At 43.3% G+C, this 22,843-nt stretch overlaps 6 protein-coding genes across 6 annotated transcripts; 3 read left to right on the forward strand and 3 right to left on the reverse strand.

The window, feature by feature from the left end:
• Positions 1 to 839: 839 nt before the first annotated feature.
• On the forward strand, positions 840 to 4,154 carry BDCG_01295 (fatty-acid amide hydrolase). The gene is made up of 6 exons (XM_045416798.1): positions 840 to 1,886; positions 2,000 to 2,411; positions 2,546 to 2,949; positions 3,054 to 3,261; positions 3,370 to 3,558; positions 3,750 to 4,154. The coding sequence occupies exons 1-6, from the start codon at positions 1,605 to 1,607 to the stop codon at positions 3,884 to 3,886; spliced, it is 1,632 nt and encodes a 543-aa protein (XP_045272445.1). The 5' UTR covers positions 840 to 1,604; the 3' UTR covers positions 3,887 to 4,154.
• Positions 869 to 7,551, reverse strand: BDCG_01296 (importin alpha subunit). The gene is made up of 5 exons (XM_045416799.1): positions 7,023 to 7,551; positions 6,246 to 6,755; positions 4,115 to 6,172; positions 1,622 to 4,043; positions 869 to 1,500 (listed from the first exon to the last, which is right to left on the reverse strand). Exons 1-3 carry the CDS (start codon positions 7,263 to 7,265, stop codon positions 5,261 to 5,263), a joined length of 1,665 nt encoding a protein of 554 aa, XP_045272446.1. The 5' UTR covers positions 7,266 to 7,551; the 3' UTR covers positions 869 to 1,500; positions 1,622 to 4,043; positions 4,115 to 5,260.
• Positions 7,382 to 10,637, forward strand: BDCG_01297 (telomere-binding alpha subunit central domain-containing protein). Its single transcript, XM_045416800.1, has 4 exons — positions 7,382 to 8,421; positions 8,482 to 9,460; positions 9,550 to 9,958; positions 10,072 to 10,637. Exons 1-4 carry the CDS (start codon positions 8,155 to 8,157, stop codon positions 10,403 to 10,405), a joined length of 1,989 nt encoding a protein of 662 aa, XP_045272447.1. The 5' UTR covers positions 7,382 to 8,154; the 3' UTR covers positions 10,406 to 10,637.
• Positions 10,267 to 13,526, reverse strand: BDCG_01298 (C-x8-C-x5-C-x3-H type zinc finger protein). The gene is made up of 4 exons (XM_045416801.1): positions 13,221 to 13,526; positions 13,019 to 13,162; positions 12,598 to 12,940; positions 10,267 to 12,520 (listed from the first exon to the last, which is right to left on the reverse strand). Exons 1-4 carry the CDS (start codon positions 13,302 to 13,304, stop codon positions 11,667 to 11,669), a joined length of 1,425 nt encoding a protein of 474 aa, XP_045272448.1. The 5' UTR covers positions 13,305 to 13,526; the 3' UTR covers positions 10,267 to 11,666.
• Positions 13,527 to 13,586: 60 nt separating this feature from the next.
• On the forward strand, positions 13,587 to 16,184 carry BDCG_01299 (translocon-associated protein). Its single transcript, XM_045416802.1, has 3 exons — positions 13,587 to 13,850; positions 13,922 to 14,358; positions 14,424 to 16,184. Exons 1-3 carry the CDS (start codon positions 13,782 to 13,784, stop codon positions 14,713 to 14,715), a joined length of 798 nt encoding a protein of 265 aa, XP_045272449.1. The 5' UTR covers positions 13,587 to 13,781; the 3' UTR covers positions 14,716 to 16,184.
• Positions 14,781 to 16,332, reverse strand: BDCG_01300 (aprataxin). Its single transcript, XM_045416803.1, has 2 exons — positions 16,066 to 16,332; positions 14,781 to 15,998 (listed from the first exon to the last, which is right to left on the reverse strand). The coding sequence occupies exons 1-2, from the start codon at positions 16,163 to 16,165 to the stop codon at positions 15,262 to 15,264; spliced, it is 837 nt and encodes a 278-aa protein (XP_045272450.1). The 5' UTR covers positions 16,166 to 16,332; the 3' UTR covers positions 14,781 to 15,261.
• Positions 16,333 to 22,843: the final 6,511 nt, after the last annotated feature.

Here is a 22,843-nt window from a genome sequence, read left to right on the forward strand (position 1 = left end):
TGTTGGTGGCGTTCAGTAATACGATGTTGGTGGCGTTCAGTAGTGTATAACCTCTTTTTCCTGACAAAAATCTACTACTACTGCTATTTCTAATTACCAACTGCAACAAAAAATAACTTCAGGGGATCGAATCATGGAATTGACGGGGTCACATAATAAATTAGACAACATATTGTCATTGCTTTGACTGGTTCCGCTTTCTTCGTCCAGCCACATAACTAGTTAGTTACATATTTACAGAGTACTTGCTGATGTTGAAACCAAGGAGGATCTCTGTCCACTTGCGAATGCACCACCTGCAGTTCGAGTAATAATGGACAACTGATAGGGTTAGCCGGAGGAGGCAGAAGTACGGATTGGAAATTCTGCAGCAAACCTGAGATTTGGGTTTTCCATCCTTTGCAAAAAACGATTTGCGACACCAATCAGATCCAGGGGGGGGGGTTGAGGTGTTGGAATGGATAATGGGACGCGGTGTGATAGAGCAAAGCGAGCGAGTCGGAAACCAGCCATTTAACTTAAGTTACCTAAATATTCGCAGTTCAACAGGGAAAAAAAAAAAAGACCAGTAACTAGCCGAGGTGCCAGCTGCATGTCGGATGAAAGCTTTGAGTCCGAATAATGAATATCAGCCTTTTCCACTTCTTGATATTTATGCGTGATATAGTTATCGCCCTAGAATTGGGTTTAAGCACCGTACGCAGTACGCAGTACATACAACATAAACCTACTACCAAGATACATTCTCTCTTTCAGCTTCCCCCCCCCCCCCCCCCCGGGCGTGTGGCAATCCTAATTTCGCATTTAAATAGCAGCCAACGCCGGATTATAAAAAAAAAAAAAAAAAAAAAAAAAAAAAAAAGGGGGGGGAGGAACCAGGCGAAAGGGAAAAAAAGAAGGGTAGAATAATAACTACAATAACTACATGAATGATAACCCCTCAGCTCAACCAAACAAACTCTCTCTCTTCCAACCACACAAACCTGCCAATGCGGGGTTTGATATCGGCGAAAGGCCAAAGGGGAAGAAGAAATCATGCCAAACCAAACTCCCATCTCCCATCTCCCATCCCACATCCCACATCCCACATCCCATCAACCAAGCCGGCCAAATTTGGCACACATTGGTGGGTTTCTTCGCTTCTCCGCCCTAGTCGATAGCAGTAGAAGAAACCCGTTTTTTCTTTCTCGCTACTTGCCGACTTCTATCCGGCCCTTCCTGAGAGAATAATGTGGTGCGGGTGGAAAGCGACCATCCGGCTGCTTCGGCGTAGTAGAGTAGTTGGGTACTAGGAGGTTGGTGGAAGGGGAATGTAAGATATGTACTTATGTACTGATGAGATTGCCGACCGATATTGGTCCCTAGCCCCACGGTTAGGAATTGGTTTTTTTCTTTTTTTTTTATTCTTTCTTTTTTGCTCTCATTTCTTCTATATATTAGACTAGGATTTTGTTTACGTTATTATAGGGTTGCTTGCTCTCTGCCCTCGGCTTTTCCAATCTTATACAATAGTTAGTTACCTTGCCGCGCATAATATCATAGACAGTGAAAGGAAATAAAATAAATAACTCAAAAAAAAAAGAAGCGGAAAAAAAAAAGAAGAAATGCTCAGCGAACTGACCTGGGAAGCAGTTGGTGCTGCGAAGCGGGAAGAGCTTCTCTCCTCCATCCCGGCGGAATGGATCATCCCAGCAGATATCTTCCCGCCGGCCACGCAGACGGACGTGACCAGCTTCCCCAAAACATCGGGCTGGTTCACTGCCTCCGAGCTGGAGATCACAGGCTCGACGGCCGCTGAAATCCTAGCAAAGACCACAACGGGCGCCTGGAGCGCTGAAGCTGTCACCCGCGCATTCTGCAAACGGGCTGCTGCTGCCCATCAACTGGTATGAACGAATGGCATTGCGAATCAATCCAATACACTATCCCTCTCTTTATTATATATCATCACAAAAACAAAGAAAAGAACAGAAAAATACCAGCTAACACATCCAACTAGACAAACTGCCTCTCCGAAACCCTCTTCCCAGAGGCTTTAAAAGATGCAAAGGCGCTCGACGCCCACCTGGCCGCCACCGGCAAGCCAGTCGGGCCCCTCCACGGCCTCCCCGTCTCGCTCAAGGACAACTTCAACGTCATGGGCAAGGACTCGACGCTCGGTTTCACGGGCTGGGTCAACGACCCGGCTACCTACAACAGCATAATGACGGATCTCCTGCGCGAGCAGGGCGCGGTGCTGTACGTCAAGACGAACGTGCCGACGGCAATGATGATTGCCGAGACGGTGAACAACGTGTTTGGGCGCACGTTGAATCCTCGCAATCGCCTGCTGACGCCCGGCGGGTCGTCGGGCGGCGAGTCTGCCTTGATTGCGTTCGGAGGTAGCCCCCTAGGTGTTGGGACGGATATTGGTACGTAGCTGTCCTTCGTCTATCCATCCATCCATCCATCCATCCAATCCTCCCCAAAAACTATAGGAACGGACAAGAAAAATAAAATAAAATAAATCAAAAGGCGCAATGCTAAAACCTCAAATAACGAACAGGCGGCTCCCTCCGCATCCCAGCCGCCTGCACCGGAATCTTCACCCTGCGACCCTCCTTCGGCCGATTCCCCAACTTCCTGACCAAATCCGGCCTCGCGGGACAGGAGTCCGTCCTCAGCGTCAACGGACCCATGGCCGCAACGCTAGACTCCATCAAGCTCTTTTCCTCCGTGGTGACCAACAGTGAGCCCTGGCTCCGCGATCCCAAGTGCATACCGATCCCCTGGCGGGCCGTGGAGCGCAAGCAGCGCCTGAAGCTGGCCGTGTTATGGGATGATGGCATAGTCCGGCCGACCCCGCCGGTTCGCCGCGCGATGAGAGAGACGGTGGACAAGTTGCGGAAGGCTGGGCATGAGGTTGTCGATTGGGACGCGACGGGGCATAAAGAGGGGAATGATATTTTGGTATGCAAAACCACACTTTTTTTCAATCCTTTATTTTATTTCCCGGGCACGATTGGGGGTGCAATGATGAAAGGTATTGAAGCCGGGGGGATGTTCTTTTTTAGGATCGCTTCTTCCTTTCCGACGGCGGCACGACCGTGCAAGATATCCTCGCCGCGACCAAAGAACCCATCCGCCCCGAGATGGACCGGTACGGCCACGCCAAGGACGGCGGCGTACAGGCGCTGTGGAAACTGCACGTTGAACGCAATAGGTTCCAGCAGAGCTACATGGAGCGGTGGAATGCGTGTGAAGGACTCGATGGGCTGTTGAGTGAGTTAATGATAATACCAAGCCATTTCCAATTTGGCAAACAAAGTGGAAGAATCTCGTGTCTTTTTTTTTTTTTTAACATCAACGACTGACTATTTATTGCGCCAGCCCCCACAACCCCCTTCGCGACAGTTGAGCACGGCCTCTTCAAGCACGTCGGTTACACAGGCGTGTACAACATCCTCGATTACTCATGTCTGTCGTTCCCGTGCGGCGTACAGGCTGATGCGGCCGTAGACGGCCCCGACGTAAACGAGACTGAACTGAGTAAAGTTGACGGCATTGTGCAGAGGGAATGTACGTCCTATTCCTCCCCCCTCCTTTCTTCTCTCTTTTTCTCTCTCTTGCTCTGCTGTTTGTTCTTCGTTTGTCTTTGTTGCGACTTGTCATCTGAAGTTGCACTTTTTTCCCCTGTCCCTCCTCACCCGCAAACAAACACACACAAACAAGCAAACACACACCAATGGCTAACGTGAAATGAAATTCAGACAACCCCTCCGCCGTCCACGGGCAGCCAGTCAGCTTGCAGCTAGTAGGCCGCAAGTTCGAGGAGGAGAAGGTGGTGATGATGGGCGAGGTTATCCTGGAGGCGCTGAAGGGGACAGCTATGAACGGAAGAGCGTAAACTCAAAGTGTCGTTCTATATCGAGTTGGATTTGATGGAGGATTTACTTATAAATAAATTTATATCATCTCATTTTTGGCTTTTCTTTCCTTTCTATATACCATCGTTATCTTATACTTTGGCCCCCAGGCCTATTTTTTTGGACATAAATAATTCTCTGGGAAAGCAATCGTCAGTGAAATTGTTTTTACCATCGTTCCAGATAAATTATAGATTGAAATGCCATACCTTCATAAGTATTAATGAACTGAAAAATAAAATTCATATCTGATACGTGAATACTCAAGGGAAGATGTTGCTAGGTAGACTTGAAGTCTTGTAGCAATGGCCCAGCCTAAATTCATCAGCTGAAGTTAACCTCCCCAAAAATGGATGATGATGTAAAAAGCTGGTTATTCACTCATTTAATCCGCCATTATACCTGATATAAACGCGAGAAATAATGAATAAATCGAAGTATTAAATAATAAAAAAAATTAACTTTTCTTCATTTATTTTGTATATTTGCTCCAAGCCGAATTGTAAAGGGGGGGGGGACAAACAAATGAGATTTGAAAAATTATCCGCAACCCAAAACGTAAACATATCAAGGAAAAACATGAGTAGAGGAAAAAGAAACGGGGGGTAAAGATGAGACAGGGGAGGAACGGTGGGAGGAGGACAGGAGGGAAAATCGCACGACGCCCAAAACTTCTTTCAATGTTTTCATCGGGGCCAGCTCTAGTACGAAATTTAGGAGAGGGGGAGGGAGGAAAGTAGAAAGTCTTCAATCGGCGGCTGTATTTTCGGTGTGAGCCAATCAATCAGACATGTTTGTTCACCAGCTCCGCCCTTTTAAAATAGAATAGGCAAGCGGAGGAAAAGGAAAAAAAGTACAATAAATAGAGAGCCGTAAAGTAAATATTGGCGGGGAAATCTGATGGAAATACGCCGGTGTATTTAACATGCTGGGTTAAGGTAGGGTAGACCGTGGAAGAAAAGGAAAAGGGAGGAAAAGGGAGGAAAAGAGGAGTAAACTCGAAAACATGCAGGCGTCCGACGGAGGTCAAATCAGCTGGAAAAATATTGGGGGGTACATGACGGTGAATCTTGTATATCGTGGTGTAATTCGTCGCAGAAACTTTAACTGTGGGAGAGGGGGAAAGTGGAAGCTTGTGCTCGAGGGTGGAAGAAAATTAGATAAAGAGGCGTGGACAACTATTCATTGATGGGTGGGTGGGATTCTGCTTCGTTCTCAAACAGACCTTCTCATCCCAGCGTTGAAGGCGCTGGAAGGAAGTTGTCCAGAAAGACATAAGTCGTTTGGGGAACGGTTCCGAGCTTATCCTTCTTATTGAGAATAGCTGAAGAGGTGTTGATATTTAAGCAACAAATTTACATATCCATACTATCTCCACCGTTGGCGAAATTGAAGGATCCTGTTGGTTGCTGGCCGGTACCCAAGGTGAAACCTGCCTGTGTCTGTTGAGGTGCAAGCTCATCAATATCGGCGCCAGCCTCCTCCTCATCTGAGAAGTACCGCTCAATGATGTTGTAAGCCTTCATGTAGATCTCCTCGTTGGCATTGTTCTGGCAGTCGTGGATCTTTTCCATACCGCCAGCCTCTTCAATGAAGAGAGCGTAACGATTCACGCTAGGCTCTCCCATTTGGGCGGCCTCCTTGTCCATCTCTCCGACTTTCAAAATGTTCTCCAGGCCATCGAGAGCAACTTGAATGATCTTGTTATCTGGGCATGCAAGGAGGTCGCAGAGTGGCTTAATGCATCCTTGAGAGACTAGATAACGTATTTGCTCCGGCTTCTGAAGGCCCCCAGATGTAGCGTTTGAGATGGCCCAGCAGGCTTCTTTTCTAGTCTTGAAATCTCCGTTCGACAAAAGGTTGATCAGCGGAGGGATGATGTTGGCATCAATGACAGCCTGAATCTGGGTAGAGTTGCCAGCTGTAATGTTGGAGATGGTCCAGCAGGCCTCTTTTCGGATACCATCTTTAGTGGAGCTGAGCAGAGAAAGAAGGGCAGGAAGAGCGCCGCAGTTGATAATCACTTGGGTCTGCACATCGTCACCAGTAACTATGTTGCCAACAGATCTAAGCGCTGGGGTCTGGACAGATGTGGAAGCGTGCATAAGCAGTTCCACCAATCGACGAGGAATACCGGCTTCGATGACAGCCTGGATTTTGTCATTTGATCCATCCGACAAATAGGAAATAGCCCAGCAGGCGTCGATCAAGACCTCGTCATCAAGCATGTATACCAACTTAGCCAGAATGGGAAGAGCGGGAAGGATCTATAATGCCAGGGGTTAGCAATTACCAAACAGAATTCATTGTGGCGTCGGACATAGAAAGGGAAAAACGAACAGTCGGCCAATCAGGCTGGGGAGTCTTCCCACGGCAGAAATTGCTCAGCGTCCATGTTGCATTTCGGAGCATGCTAAGTTTGCGCCCATCGCCAATCAATGCAAGGAGAGGACGAAGAGCTCCCGCACCAAGAACAAAGTCACGACATTGAGGACTATCACCAGCAATGTTACCAAGCGCCCAGACGGCTTGTTCCCGTACATCGGGCTCATGGCTACTCAAAAGTTCAACGAAAATAGGGACAGCGCCAGCTTCGATGACAACCTGGGTTTGCTGTGCTGATCCGGAAGCGATATTGGTCAACGCCCAAGCGGCCTCAAACTGGACCAAAGTATGGGGTGAACGCAAGAATTCGACGAACCGGCCGACAACGCCGGTTTCAATAACGCGCTCGATGGGGGGGTTCCGTTCTTTAGAAAGGAGTTTTCTGAACTTGGTGGTGGCTTGAATCTGCAAATCGATTTGATCGGAGAAAACACCCTTTACCATCTCTGGGAGCTCGACGTTAAGCTATAGAGGGCTAATTAGCAAACTCATTCTACTACAAAATTTACTACTATGGTTTCGCTTTAAAAATTCAATCTTGTGCCATCTCCTCACGCTCTTGGTTCGCATCCCGGATCTTATTATAGCTGCCTAAGCGCCAGAAGATCCTTGGCTGCGCGTCATAGCTAAATAGCTAGCCACGAAACGACATGGAAGGAACAAAACCACATTTGAAAACGAAAGACCCAACTATGTTCCAAGAGTAAGAGCAGGTAGAAGACATGCACATACCTCACTCTCAATGGTTCCACTCTCCTCATCGCTATCGTCAGGACCAAGCGCAGATTCTCCACCTACACCGATACCTCCATCGCGAGTCTGGATACCTCTCCGCTTTGCGAGGTTCTCTTCGCGCTTCTGCTTCCGAATCTCAACCTGCTGCTCCTCACGGCGGCGACGAAGTTCATCTGGCTTGAAGGAGCTCTTCGCCTTGAACTGGGTGCGACGGTGTTCTGGGATGTAGCGCTCCGCCATTGTGATGGTAGGAGGAGGGAGGGGAGAGCAGGGAAAAGAAAGACAGAGCTGGGCAGCGCAAAGAACAGGCCAGCAGCAGCGGATCTAGAAGCTGGAACAAGTGCACAAAAAGATATAAGAGAGAGAGGTATGGCTAACGCGAGCGGAGGAAAAGAGGAGATGTATGGTATTTGCAAACCTGATGTCCGGGATGGATTTGGGGGAGGGTTGTTTGGGTGGGAGAAGAGAAAATGGAAAGATTGTGATGGTGAAGAGGGGCTTTTCTGCTTTGGGTGGTTGCTGAACCAGCATGGATGACTAAGCAGGAACCCCACCACCTCTTGGACAACCTGGGGCAACTTCCGGCTTGTCGCAACGGGCTGCACACATCTATCGAGAACTGTTGCATATACATATCCTGGCGAGATAATAGGCGGGTGGGGAAAGGGATCCATTTGCTTGTATGGTCGATGTCTGGAACCATAGCCCTTCTAGCATTGTCTATACCCCCTTCCCTTGTTGACCCCCACGCGACTTGGACGCGTCCTAGCAAGGGAATTGATCCCCATATTTTGCGTGGCTCGTCAAGAGGAGAATTGAATTGACTGAGTACTAAGGCTGCTTCTGGAGACAACTCTTATATATCCCGTACCACAAGTACTTCGATTGTGGCATTGGTCTGCTCTGCAACACTCCGGCGTTGCTGATACTGGAACTTGAGCCTGTGTTTTGTACCTGTCCTGTACATGATAACAGCAGGTCTCCTGGCATTGCGACAGACGTATCAGCATCTCATATATTACGTTTGCTTTGCTACTGTCCTAATGCCAGTCTTTGAGGCGCCTAACGCTTCTAACTCTCGCCACTGACATTTTCTTTCGCTTGTCTTTGTGGTGTGCCATACCACATAATGGCCCCATCAATCCCCCCAGGATTCGATGATATCCAAACGGCGGTATCCAGAATGGACAGGATGGTGAACGTTATCGCGGTGGTAGTGGACGCCCTCCCACCAAAATTATCCGGAGGATCTTCATATGTGTCCACCTTTACACTTAAAGATCATGATCTTGATAATGAGTCATGGAACGGTCTCAAAATCCGTTACTTCAACAATGACGAATCATATCTACCAGTCCCTCAGCATGGGGATGTGGTTCTTTTGCGGCAGATTAAGGTCCGTTTCCTTGTTTCGAAATCGAACTGTGGCTCTTTCGGTCGCTGATAGCCTAGACAGGTACGGTCGTATCAAGGGGCGGTGATTGGCCTCTGTAGCCAACGGGATAGCACTCCTTGGATCATTTTCAGTAAAGGGTCCAATCCCAAGGCAGTTCCACAAGTAACAATGCGACCCGGTACTCGAGACTTGACCGCTACTGAGAAATCATATGCTTTCTCCCTAATCGGTGCGGATTACACAGTGGCTACGAGCTGCCAACCTGTTCAAGTCAATCAAGTCGCAACTTCGGTCCCATTGCGCCCACTGGCCACTAAGCCATTTACCAAACCATTTACCCCACGCCGCAGGCCAAAATTTAGCTTAATAAAGGACGCATCCTGTGGTATATTTGTCGACCTTGTTGTTCAGGTAGTGAAAACTTACCCTGAAGATTATCAAAGATTTCTTCTCTATGTAACCGACTATACCCAAAACAAACAGCTTTTCAATTATTCTTCGGAGGAAAGTGGTCCTCGCGATGGCGACGAATACGGCTACACGTCACGCCCTAGGAGGGACTGGCCCGGACCTTACGGCCAAATGACATTACAAGTTACTCTCTGGGAACCACATTCATATTACGCAAGGCAAAACATCAAAGAAAATGATTTTGTTGTACTCCAAAATGTCAATATCAAAATAGGAAGAATGAGCGGCGTAATGGAGGGCAGCCTTCACACAGATCGCCATTTCCCCGAGAAAATCCAAGTGATACCCATCAATGATAATGATTCCGACGAGGATTTAAAGAAGCTCGTGAAGCGGAAACTAGAATACTGGAAGAGGATGAGAACAGAGAATCCGGGTCATCATGGCAATGATGTCAACAAGCGGAAATTGGCGGATGATGATGAGCAACCACGAAATCTATCTAAAAAGGCCAAGAAGCGGCTAGCGGAGCAAAGGAAGAAGCAAGAGGCGAAAAGAAAGCGGGAGGAAGATCAACTAGAAATAACAACTTCTTTCCAGGCGAAGCGGGATCAACTCAACGATTACAGTACGTGTTGACAACGCCACATTTTGCGATCTACACATCAATGGGGGGAAACAAATCAGTAACAATAAATACTAACATTCAATCTACAGTCCGCGCAAACAACCCCTCAGTCCCCTGCCGCTCAATATCGGACATTCTCTTCAATGAATCCCACACCAACATCTCCCCTGACGGAATCAAATACCGCCTCCCCTTCCAAAATCTCCGTTACAAAGCTTCTGTCCGCATTGTCGATTTCTTCCCTCCCAAGTTAGAAGATTTTTCCGTACAGTATGATGTGGAGCGTGCCATGCTATCAGACACCGAAGGGAGCGTGTCGGGCACTGACGATGATAATAACGAAACCGGCAGCCGCAAGCGATGGGAATGGAGATTTTGTCTCCTGGTCGAAGACGCGGGACCAGGCACTCATTACAACCGTAGCGGGCCACGGGAGCGCATGAAACTCTATGTAGGAAATAACGATGCTGTGTTCTTACTTCGCCTCGATGCTGTGAAGTATGATTTTCCCTCCCCCTTTTCTTTCAACAAAAAACCTTGATTATGCGAAAAATACAAAGAAATACAAGCTATAAATACTCACTAAAATCACTATTATAAAACCAAATCAGCCTCCGCAAAAACCCCGCTGTGCTTTTCGACCTCCGTGAAAAACTGTTCATTCTTTGGGGCGACCTAGAAGAACGCAAGCGTGCGAGCATGGCAGTAGCGCAAAGCAGCAACAGCAGCAGCGACAACAACGCTGGAAGCAACGACGATCCCAACCCTGATCCCAACAACCAAATCATTACCGCGTCAACGAAGCCATTTGTCTGCTGTATTAAAGAGTTTGGCGTTAAGAGATCACGTGCGTCGGACGAGGGGACTTCAGATAACGACGATAGTGATGAATGCGGGCTTGGGTGGGAAAGGCGGTTTTGTATGTTCGGTACCACGATTGTGTAATGGGTATATACTATATCTACATGGGATCATGTTAGTTTTGCGCCCTCGTTTTCTCTCCCTTTTTTGCTTTCCTTCCTTGCATTTCTAGTATATACATATATATGGAAATTAGTAGCGATGGCGTTTCGGAGGTATATGTGTATCATCACGGGAAAAAAGCCTATATAAATTATTCAGGAAGGTTAAGTTTAGATACGTCTAATGGGAATGAGAAAAAGTCTTTAGATACGAATCTTTTTTCGCACGACAATTAGGGCAATGCTTTCTCCAATTCGTTTTTCCCGGAGCATATAATTCATTGCTCACTGTAACGAAAGTCCTCCTCTCAACCTACCCTCTGTCCCGATCGTGGAATCATAGGCGTGTGTCAATATCATCATTATAAGATACGGGGATTATCAGAGAATGACTAGGGGAAATACTAGGGGAAATACTAAATTGAAATAAAAGTAAAATGGAAGAGGGTTGGGAAAAGAGTGAGACGATGTAAATAAAGTGAAACGATGTTTCCATCCATTTGATACATGACTTTAAATTAAAAATATCTTTAAAAAATTCAGAAGGGAACAAAGGTGAAAAGAGAGACTCCATAGATCCGTCCATCCACCCACTAAATTCCATTCCCATTCAACCCAGCTTACTTAAAAAAAAAAAAAAAAAAAAAAAAAAAAAAAAAAAAAAAAAAAGAGAGAGAGAGAGAGAGGAGAAGGAGAAGAGGAAGGAGAAGAAGAGAGAACAAGCAAGGCTGCTGACCGTTTGATTCTGAAAGAAGAACCAACAAACACAAAAGAAAGGGCGCAAGGGCCAATGGAGAGAAAATGGGAGATTTCAAAGACAGAAGAATGTCGGAGTAATGGATAAACCGGGTGCATAATAATAATGGTATTAAAATGATCGGTTTCGCCCAATTCTGAGTTGAGGAATGAGTGAGTAACGTAGGCGGGAATAGACAAAGGGGTGGCCTTCATTGTCGTCTCCAAAATACCACGGTGTGTGTTTTTGCGTGCGGGTTGGTTTGAGGCATTTTGGGCAATTGGGTAGAGGTAGAATGGATAAAATAAGAGAGAGTAAAGAGTAACTTGGGTGGAAAAGCGGTCCCGTTTCCGTCCGCAGAGTAGGTTGGTTGAGAGCTTAAATGCAGCACATGTAATATACTCAGCTCACCAACCACTCCAGCATCCAGAGAAGGCAGAAGCTTCCAACTTCCTTTCCTCTTTATGAAATGAATAAAACATAAACGCAAGAGAAAGAGATTGTCACGTTATACCTTCGTGACTTTCACGATTGTAGTATCGATTCCGTGGGCGGCGGTGTCGAATCGACAATTCGAGCCCCAGTAGCAATCTTTCTTGCCTACCTCACTCTGCGGACAGCGATGGCCATATATACAGCCGGGATCATCGCACTCCGTGCCGAACCGACATGGCGTCATCCGCGCAACCGCGTGCAAGACGACACGCTCATTCTTCGACAATTTATGATCGTGAGTGTGGTAGCAGCTTAAATTGGGACAGTCACCAAGCAAATAGTATAAGTTACATAATTTTAACTTCTTCACTCGATTTAATTCGTCCTTGGGGATAGTTTTGAAATCTAACCGGTCGATGCGTTCGCCGTATTTATTGCGCTCAACCTTGGATGGTGCGGGGCTGCTTGGTTTCGAGGCTGTTAAATCGGTAAATGGCCCCTGGGCTCCCGCTGCCGTGGTTGCGGCCCATGTTGGCGGTGTGCTTGTTCCATTCGACGGGATGGTCGAGTTGGACGGGATGCGAGCAAGGCCGTGGTTGCCAGGCGTATTAGGCGATAGGGCGGATAGCGGTGCAGAAATTGGGGTAGGGATGGAGTTATTATTCGTCCCATTCCGGTCATTCCATGAAGGTGGGTTCGTAATTATCTTTGAGGTCCGGAAAAGCTCTTCAAATTTAGTTACTCTGTAAGAAGCTCCCATAGGTACTAATTCTCGTTCGAATGGGACGCCTTCGATTAAGGATATTCGTCCAATAAGGTCGCGATCCGCTAACGTATCTTCAAGCAGTCTCGCATAGCCGTTATCATGAGAACAGCCGAGGAATATTTGGTGACAATGGCAATTGTATAAATGGAGCTTAAAAACCTCTTTGAAGACATTTTGAAGTTAGTAAACGTCCTAAAATGGCTACTAGAGTAGGGGGTGGGTGAGGGAACCAGCATACCAGCGAGCTTATCATCGGCTCTATCTTTACCACTACCCACATCAACGAAATCAAACAAGAGCCTACTCCCATTGAATCCACGAGTAAATTCTTCAATTAGGCCTGGACGTTCAACAAGACCAGCTTTATAGCATGCATCAGCTAATCCTCTGACGTTTGCATATACCCGAGCTATAATTTTTGGCGATGGTATGTTCGGAAAAGTTCGAGACGCATAGTCACGGATTGCAGCCCAGAGCTGATTCGCAGCGTCTTTACCACCCTGTTCACCTTGTTGCAGAAAAGAGTCCTGGAATATCATGCCATCACCATCGAGAAGAACGAGAAGAAATGGTTCTTGTTCCTACCACAACCAACAAAGAACTGACAGTTAGACCGACGGGGGATATCGTATATAGGTATGGGGATGACAAAACCGCACCATCACAGTTTCCATAGCAGTTATCTGTTTCATAAGCTCCATTTCATGCATTTGCACTTCACGATTAAAACGGGATTCGCGTTCATGGTCTAATCGGGTTTGTTGATATGCATTTTCGAGCTCGGCAACCCGCCGTAAAAGATCCTATTTAACCAATATGAGAAGGCAAAGTCAAAGTAGAGAGGTGGGCGGAGATTAGCACTTCAATTAACTCATTCTTTGACTGTTCAATCGCTTTGACCTGCTCGTAACGCTGGAAAAACTCCTGGGCTGTGGAGCTAGCCATCTTGTTTAAGCTGAGATGTGCAGCGCGCGTGCTGAGTAGATGGAGGGAATGTTTACCGGCAGGGTGTGAGAAAGGAGAAAAACAAGTCGGACTAAAGGGTTAGGCTATAAAAAGGGCAACAATATAAATAGTAAGTCAGCTGTCAGTATATCACCCACAGTATGGTGATAATAATATCAGCTCGATGATTCCGTACCGTTCACTCGAACCTGCGTAGCGCCAATCCGCGTCTAATTCCGCGTCTAACTCCGCGTCTAATTCCATCAAGCGGCGCAAGTTGGGCTGCTGACTCATCACGCTTACAAGGTTTCCACCGTTCTGATGTGACATACGTGGAAATTAAGCTCAGCGTTCCCATACATTAGGGGACTGGCATTTCTAACTTCCTTCTTCAATTCCCACTCTATCGCTCTTTTTCCCTCTCCCCCCCCCTCCTAATCTCCTCCCTATACATTTAATAAAACTATCATCGCCAAAATGGGGAAACTTGGGCTGCTGTCAGCTGTGCTGCTCTCGTTGCAAGCCGTCCTGGTTCGCGGGGATTCTGTGAGTTATTTTCTATGCAAATGTCCTTTCGCGGCGAGGCACCTGCTGATACGAACCCGTGATTTCAATAGCCCGCTCAGCCTGCTGCTGAGGAAGTCATAGCCCCAACATTGAATGTTAGCGTTTCGGCTTCTTTTCCCAACTCCGAGATCTTCGGAGTGACGCTCGTAAACGGCAACCCGACTCAAGCTCTTCTCACCATCTCCAACAATGAACCTGATCCAGTGACGTTGAACTTGATCGCAGGAAGTCTATGGACAGTTGATCCTGCGGGAGAGCCTGTTCAGAATGTCCGCAACCTCACTTCTTCCCGCTACGATGTTGCGATCCCCGCTGGGGGCCAGCACTCGACGGGATATGCCTTTGTCACTGAAATGCACCCCCAGGACTTGAGATTGCATCTGGCCGCCGTTATCTCCAATTCAAATAGCATGGCATTTACCGTCCAGGCCTATAGCGGCACCGTTAGTATCGTCGAGCCGGAAACGAGCATCTTTGACCCTAAAGTGTGAGTATTTCCTGTCTCCCAACTTTGCTTCACGGCATGTGCTAATGTCGCATACTATTTCCCAGCCTCTTCCTCTGGTTCTTCCTCCTATCCGCCTTCGTTGGCACCGTCTACTTCGCCTATACCATCTGGATCGCTCCATACTTCCCCCAGAAACGCAAGGGTGGCGACAGACCGAAGAAATCTTTCGGACAGACCAAGAGCGAGACATCTGAGCATGCCTCCGTTTCTGGAACCGAATCAACAGGTGTCGCGTCTGGAAAAACCTATGACACTGAGTGGATCCCTGCCCACCACATTCACCGACCCGAGCCTCGAAAAGTGAAGAGCGGAGGCCGGGCGAAGCCCAAAGCTTAGTGCGATCCTTTGACCAGACAATTACCTATTTGGATGATATAATATGCCATCAAACGATCTATATGGCGATTGTCATTTCTTTCCGGAGTCCGGTTAAAAAAGAAGAACAATAGTTGATATAGTTTGGAACGGATCCTCCAAAACCAGCGATAACAATATGCGTCTTGTGGAGAGCTCCCTTGACCCAAACGGGATTGGTAGCTTTCCGCGATGCGACTTTGTATTAGTACATTTGGGTTCGGTATCTTGTTCCTTTCTTTCCATTTTAAATTTGTATTACTTATCAAATAATATATATTCGATCTGGGTTCATACGGAAAGAGGAAGAATATTTCGTGGTGTTTGTTCGATATTCCCATGGCATCTTGAAAATACAATTTTTATTATTTACCCTAAGGTCCGCAATTCTTTAGCATCAAGCCATGATGAGATGTTGAGCCAATGTATATAATTTACCTCCAGCATACACGACGGAACCCTGAGTGAGGGATTGGGAACAATAAACATTAAAATAAAAAATATTATTATTCGTCAGGCAAGCATTGGTCAAAGTGCCCTCCAAGCTTGAAACTCCTCTTCCAGATGGGCCTTCAGCTGCTGAAATTTATTGCCAAACATTTTTCCGCACCTCCAGCACTTAAAATCGAGCCTCAAATACCCTTCCCTCCCCGGATGCCTCCGCACATCATCCTCCGCCAACGGAAACTCCTCAATATCGACGAAAAAAGGGGTTGAAAAGCTATTATAATGTTTCCGATGTCTGAGGCATGGGCTAAACCTATCTACGGCAAGAACATGTATATGCAAGTGGTTCATAGAAGGGTGCGCATGGATGCCGCACATAATCTCCTTCTCCCAGTCGCGACCGGCTGGCAGTTCGTCGGGCGGTGGATCCGCATCCATAGCTTGCTGGCGCGCGATTTCTTGTGCGGAAGTTGTGCTGTACATCCTCCGTAATTCCGCAGCTGCTAGACGTTTTAATTTCTTCGTCTCTTTTTGGACCTTCTGAAGGAATTCTGGGTCTTCCAAAGCTTCGAAGGGGTGTAGGCGTGTTTTTGCTGGATTGCGTGGTAGGAGGAGGAGGTGGAGCGAGGACTTGGGGTAGCGGTCATGGACGGCAACGAAGTCATCGTTATAGTAGAGGACGACGGAAGGGGGAAACGCTGAAGGATTTTCGATATAGGGGCCTAGGTTATCACGGGAGTTGAATACGTTTGAGAGCTTGTGAGAGGCGGATATTGGTTGTAGCGGCGGTTTGGTTTTGGGGGCCATAAGTTCGGTAACTGCAAAACAGGGGTGAGATATCAGTTATAAATGGATGGGATGCTCAAAATAAATATGGGATAATACAAGCATTCCGGCTCTGCTCTGTTTGATTTGAGGGCGCTTCTGTTTTATGCTCCACTGGAACATTTCCGGCGCTGGAGCTATGCGAAGAGCTCTTGCTCATCGGCTAAGGGGTCGGTTAAGGAGTTAAAAGTGTTAGTAAAATGTTTTAGATATCTGTAAGGGTTTCATGAAACGGTCATGTCAACTGCAAAAACATAGGGCTGATAATATCAACTTCGCAAACGGATATTCTGTCACCAGCTCAAGGTCTTGGAGGATAACGTTGTTGTGTTGTAATCTAACTACGCGAGTTACACTAAATAGGTTGTCTGTAATCTAACTACGCGAGTTACAAAGGTTGGGGTGGCACGTGACTAGGGTAGGTGTAGTAATCACCAACACCCCCCCTTGCTACACCGTGGCCTATAAGCCGCCACCCGGGGCCTCCCCCATCCTCAAATCTTTCAAAAATGCAATAATAATTAATTACATCAATCAGACCCTGATTTCCTTATTAGAAAAGGCGTCTGTACAGTAATAATCATAAAAATCAAGAAATACATGCAAAATTCACTGATTCACTGTATTATTATTATCATTCAATCATTTCTTTCTGATCTCTTTCAAATCAATTCTTTTGATAAAATCTTCAAACACAGGCTTCATCAGTAACTTGGTGAGCTCATCAGCTATGTTCACTGTAGAATTAACATGTTTTATCATGATTTTCTCTTTTTCAATCAAATTATAGAGAATATGATATCTAATCTCAATGTGACATAATCTTCATATTAAGAATTCCTTCTTTGCTAGATCAATTGCTTCATTATAATCAACTTATAGATGTGAGTATATTTTTACTTTTTCATCATTTATCAACTCAGTATCATATAATATATTATTTAATCAGATTATCTTATAAGCTGTTTTACTAGCTGTAATATATTCAGCTTCTGTGATTAATTTGATAATAGATGTCTGTCTCTGTAAACATCATGAGATCAGTGACTCATTAATCAATATAACATAGTCAGTAGTTAATTTGTATTGAGAATTCACCTCTGCTCAGTCCGAATTGCAGTATATCACAGAACTAGACTAGCTGCCAGAATCATGAATTTCATATTTAATCTCATTTAATCTGGTCTCATACATTTCTTGATATGAATCTCACTGAGACTAATCATTAAATAAACATGTAAAGTGACTATATATCAGATCTCAAAATGAAATCATGACTTGAAAAAAATAAGAAAGTGATCTCATTTGATTTCATTTAGTTTCATTCTTAGTATAAAGTTACTATTTTTAGACATTTTAAGATTTTTTTTAGACTATTTTTAATTTTTTAAAAAGTAATGCTTTTTGATAACACTCAAATGAGATTTAAAGCTATTTAAAGCAATAAAAATAATTTAAATTGAGAAGTGAAAATCATGATCTCATTTGAAAAATGTGATAAGAGTAGACAGTAAGTCTCACTGAGATAGTATGAAACTACTATCTAATGTTAGAACTGTGTAATAAGATCTGTTAAATTGACAATGAGACTATTAAAAATTCTGGTTCTGATTTCAGACACGGTTACACAGTCAGTCTACATAGAACTCAGATCATCTTCTATCTTCTTCTTATATAATATACTATAGTTTTTCATCTTCTTAACATAATATAGAACATGCTTCAACACTGCTCAACATGCTTTGTATAAATGTAAGTTAAAACATGAGAGATAGTTGATTATAAATACCAGATCTGATCAGCTGCTTAAGATTAAATACTGTAATAATCTTAATTCTTGATAATATCTTATAGCTGTAAAGTTATTATTTAATTTCTTTCTCTCATCAGGTGAGAATTTCAGTTATATATTAGCTATCATCAGAGTGTCAGCTGAATTTATCTTATTTATATTAAAATCTTCAAGAATCTTCTTAATATAACAGCTCTGTGTAATCACTAGATTGTCATTTCTCTAACATTTAATCTTCATTTCAAGATATGACTTAATCTCTTTAATGTTCTTTATCTTAAGTCTCTTTACAATCTCTCTTAATACTCAGTCTAATTACTATTCTTAAGATTCTATCATCTGATAATTATTAATATGCAATATCAGATAGATCTTGTGAACAGAGTGATATAAAAATTCACTGTTATAAGATAATATCTTAAATCTCAATATAGTCAGATACTCTGTTATAAGAAAATATTATATTCTTATAGCTTACTTCATTTCATATAGACTCTGACAGAGTAATCTTATCAAGTCTTCTCTGTTATACTTAACATCTGTGAATAGTTGTATATAGATCATCTCATTCTGTAATAGTATATTATTCAAAAACACAGATACATAGTTAATTGATTTGATCTTTCATTCTTTGATAGTTGATATAGTAAATAAACTGTGTAATATAGACTCTGATATCACTGCAGTATATAATCTTGTATAATAAATACTCTGCTATTGTGGCGTGCTTCCGCCCTCTATTCAAGTCAATTCTCTATTCAGCTCTAGCTTCCGCTTCATCCCTTGCTGTTTTCTGAAGCTTTCACTTCTATCTTCTCTCTCTGCTCTTTTCTTCATATGTGATCACTTCTTCTATGAGAGCTTTCACTTCTTCTCTACAGAGCCTTCATTCTTTTCTTCATATGTAATCACTTCTTCTATGAGAGTGTCTGCTTCTTCTCTACAGAGCCTCTGTTCTTCTCTTCATAGACAATCACCTCTTCTACAAGAGCTAATCTCTATAGAATAATCACTGTATATATAAGAGTGTACACTCATCTCTCATCTTTAAGAGAATAAGACAAGTTTTTACTCTTATATCTGACTCTATGTAGTGGTGTATGCTACAATTTAATAGCATGTCTTGTTAAGAATCAAGTTCTTCTAGTCTCTTTAACTTTCACTCTGCCCTTGATATACATAGCACTGATAATTGAACCAGGCTGCGGACACTGAGAATTGACTAGTCAGTAATCAGTCTGATTAGTTACTCTATCTTCTTTTGACACTGCAGCTAGTGATTGGTCTGATCTGCAGTTATTTGAATCTATCTCATTTAATACTACAGCTGGTGATAGATCTGGCTGATAATCATTTGAGCATCTTTCACTTCAGAATATTATAGCACTAGTGATTGATCTAGAATATAATCACAGTCATGATAAACTCATCTTCACACTCTTATACAACTTCATCAGCTCTGTCACAATAATGAAGCAGAACAGATGAATTACTCAGAGTAGCTTCTATCAGTCACTCTCTTTCACTGAACTGAACAAGTCTATCAGTGAAATCAAATGACTCATCTGAGAATTCACTGATAAACCTGACTCAGAATGAACTTACTCACAAGCAATGACTGAAAAGTATGCTATTATGATTGTGAAAGTCTGGCAGAACACAGACAGATGATATGAGAGTGTTAAAAGTCAAGTGACATTATACAATTATATCAAAGTGAAAGGCATTCTTATAAGTGTATCAGTCAGATGTTACAATGACATAAAAATGACTCTTAACTTCACTTCAGTAGTGAAATGAAAGAATGTCATTGATTTCTGATTGCAGGCCTTCTGCACAGATGTCACAAAGAATACTAAGAAGAGAAGTTTGATAGTCTCAAGCTTTTATAAATTCAACTGTCAGAATCACACTTCTTCTGATGAAGCAGTAATACTAGATACAATTGAGAAGTTAGAACAGCTAGAAGCCTGACTGGCCTGATAAGAGAGTGAGCTCAATGAATATGAACATCAGCTTGATCAGCAGAAGAAGCAGTTGAATGAGTGTACTGCTCTTGTTAATGAATATATCAGCAAACTTCAAGAGAATCTCAAATGATTGACAGATGAAAGAAGCAGATTGACAGAAGTGTGAAATAGCTTTCATGCTGAGAAAGCCGCGCTCATCACTTAAAGACAGGAGCTGGACTGTTGTCAGCAGACAGACTGTTCAGCTCAGATTAACAGAACAGATGTCAGAGCTGACAATTCCCTTAACAAGTCTGCACAGCAATTAGATGTCTTCTTTAAGAAAGGCTTTGAATCATCTTCTAGAATCTAGCAAACACTGATAATTTCACAGAGACTGCGCGGTGCTGAAGACAGAACATGCTGTTATAATCTAATAAGAGACAGAATTAATTTTCTCAGAGAAGCTAACACTGTGCATTTTACTTATGACTCAGAGAGAAATCAGATGCACAGAAACCAGGCATTCACTCACAATAATCTTAATCTTTCACTTAATAGTGAACTCTGTTCATTCACATGAAGTGATGATAGATCAGCAAGATTACAGACTGATAACATTATGCTATTCAACTCAGTGAAAATGAATATAATAACATTTATCAGTTGCTTGAAATTCATTACCATGCAGAAGAGAGATGATGTGATTCTCTGCATGTTCTCTCTGTGTCTGAAGAGTCAGGTGTTGAAATGACATAACAGTCTGTCTATTAAAATGAGAAAGAATATGAACATCTCTCTCTCTATCACTGTCAATGAGTTAAAACACAAGTTCCAGCTATCAGAAGAAGAAGCTTGAATGAAAGCTCAGACTCTGTATTTTTTCTTTGAGAAGTTGAATGAACTGTTTCTGATATTATACATCTCACAGAAGATTAACTTACTGTGAGCTGCTGCAATCTCTGACTCTGTTATGATAAAGAGACTCTTGTGAGAGGGTTTAGAGTTCAATCTTTTCTTGATCACACTGCTCATTCCTGCTGAACAATTGAATAACTTCTGATGATGAATTAGAGATAATAAGTCAGCTGCCTGATGTGTCTGAACTGATCAGAAGACTCAATTCACTGACTACATGTGTAGTTTCAGACATTTTAAACAGAATAATGACTGCTGTCTGTATCATATCTCTCTGTCTAAGCAGACAGAAGCTACAAAGTCATCTGTGTCTACTGCAGAGATAGCAGCAATTCTCATGAGTGTCTTTACAATGAGTAAGTTATCAATTCAGTGTACAACAGAAGAAGGAAGATCATCAGTGCCTGCAGCAGAGTGCTACATCTGTGAAGACTCTCATTACATCAATCACTGTCTTAAAAAAGAGGAGAACAGTGATCATTCAGTGAATCAAGTCAAACTGAAGAGTATCAGAGAAGATGATAATGAGCTGCTGAATCTAGACCTCAGTCTAGATTCTGACAGTGAGTTGGAAAAATAATCAGTGAGATGAGCACTGAGAGACTCATCTCATCTACAGACATTTTCTCAGATGATTATTGAAACATCTTTAATGCTGATATATATGCAGTTGCAGCGTGTGATATCTCTATAAGTGATTGAGAATACATTAGCAGACTACAGTATTTGTCTTACATCTTTCTCACTATTTTCATCATTACACCATAAGGCGATCTCTCTGTTTATATAAATACAGACACAGGTATATCACTTATCAACACAATAATAGCAAATCTATTCTTCTCTCATTGTCAACTGACCTCTATGCTGCATGATCAATGTGTGAACATTCAAGAAGTTGACTTGAGAGCTGATGAATCAAATCTATTCATAATAACAGATCTCATCTTGAGAGTGAATGATGATTCTCTTTTCATTGTTAAAGATGAATTTCACTTAGTGCAATATCTTGAATGCAATATAATCATAGCTAATGATGTATTATCATCAGTAAAAGCAACTATCAATGTTCACAGTGAACTTGTTACATTTCACAGAAGATATTTCATAAATGCCAAGATCATCAGAGATGCTATCTGCGCGGGTAGACATCTGTCAAACTCACAGCCACTTCAGCAGTGAAAGAAGATTGCTATTTGTATTATCAATGCTGACATCATTCATCATTCTGACTGAGAAGACTCTCTGTTTCCTATCTTGTACATCAAATTACATTTGGCAGATGTGAAAGATCAGGATAATTCACTTCAAATTCCCACAGCAGACACTCTCACTGAGTGAGTTCAAGTGAATGTATCAGATCACTGAGTGGCAGAAGATTAAGCAGTTATTCAAGTGATCATTGACTGACATCACAAACTATTTAGCTTCAGCCTAGGCTTATTTTCAGATAATGTTAAGATGTCACTGCAGTTCATTGATGAGAGCAACTTTTCCAGCCTGAAACAGAGACTCTATTCTCTGTCTCAAAGAGATTATGAAGTCACTGACCAGATTCTGAACTCACTTCTGTAAGATAGAAGAATTAAACATGTTTCTCTCAGAGACAGAAATCTCATTGCTTCACCTGTCTTTGTGATCTGGCTTAGAGAGAAGTCAAGAGTGATGATTGATTTGTGAAAAGTAAACACACACTTACTTCTCAATGCATACTCTCTACTGATATAACAAGATATGTTGCAATCACTCAGCAGTTCTATGATATTCTCATTCATGAATATTTATCAAGGCTTCTTTCAATAAGCAATTGAACAGAGTGATTATTTCAAAATCATGTTTATAATCTTACACTGAGATCTTGAACATTTTACAGTTACTACAATGAGATTGACAACCTCACCTGAGTTCTTTCAACAGTGTATGAAGAAGATTCTAGTGAAATTCCTATGACAATTTGTGTTAGTCTATGTAGATGACATCATCATCTTCTCTCACTCACTGAATGAATATCTTCATTATATGCAGCAAGTCTTCACAGCTCTTGAGATGTCTGAGATAATAATGTCATTAACTAAATGTCATTTCACATACTTCTCAGTGTGTTTGCTGAATCATCATGTCAGCTAACTAGATATATCTACTTAAGAAGAGAAAGTAGCTGCTATTACTAATCTAGTCT

This window comes from Blastomyces dermatitidis (genome assembly GCF_000003525.1).
Source record: "Blastomyces dermatitidis ER-3 genomic scaffold supercont1.1, whole genome shotgun sequence".
Taxonomy (NCBI): Eukaryota; Fungi; Ascomycota; class Eurotiomycetes; order Onygenales; family Ajellomycetaceae; genus Blastomyces; species Blastomyces dermatitidis.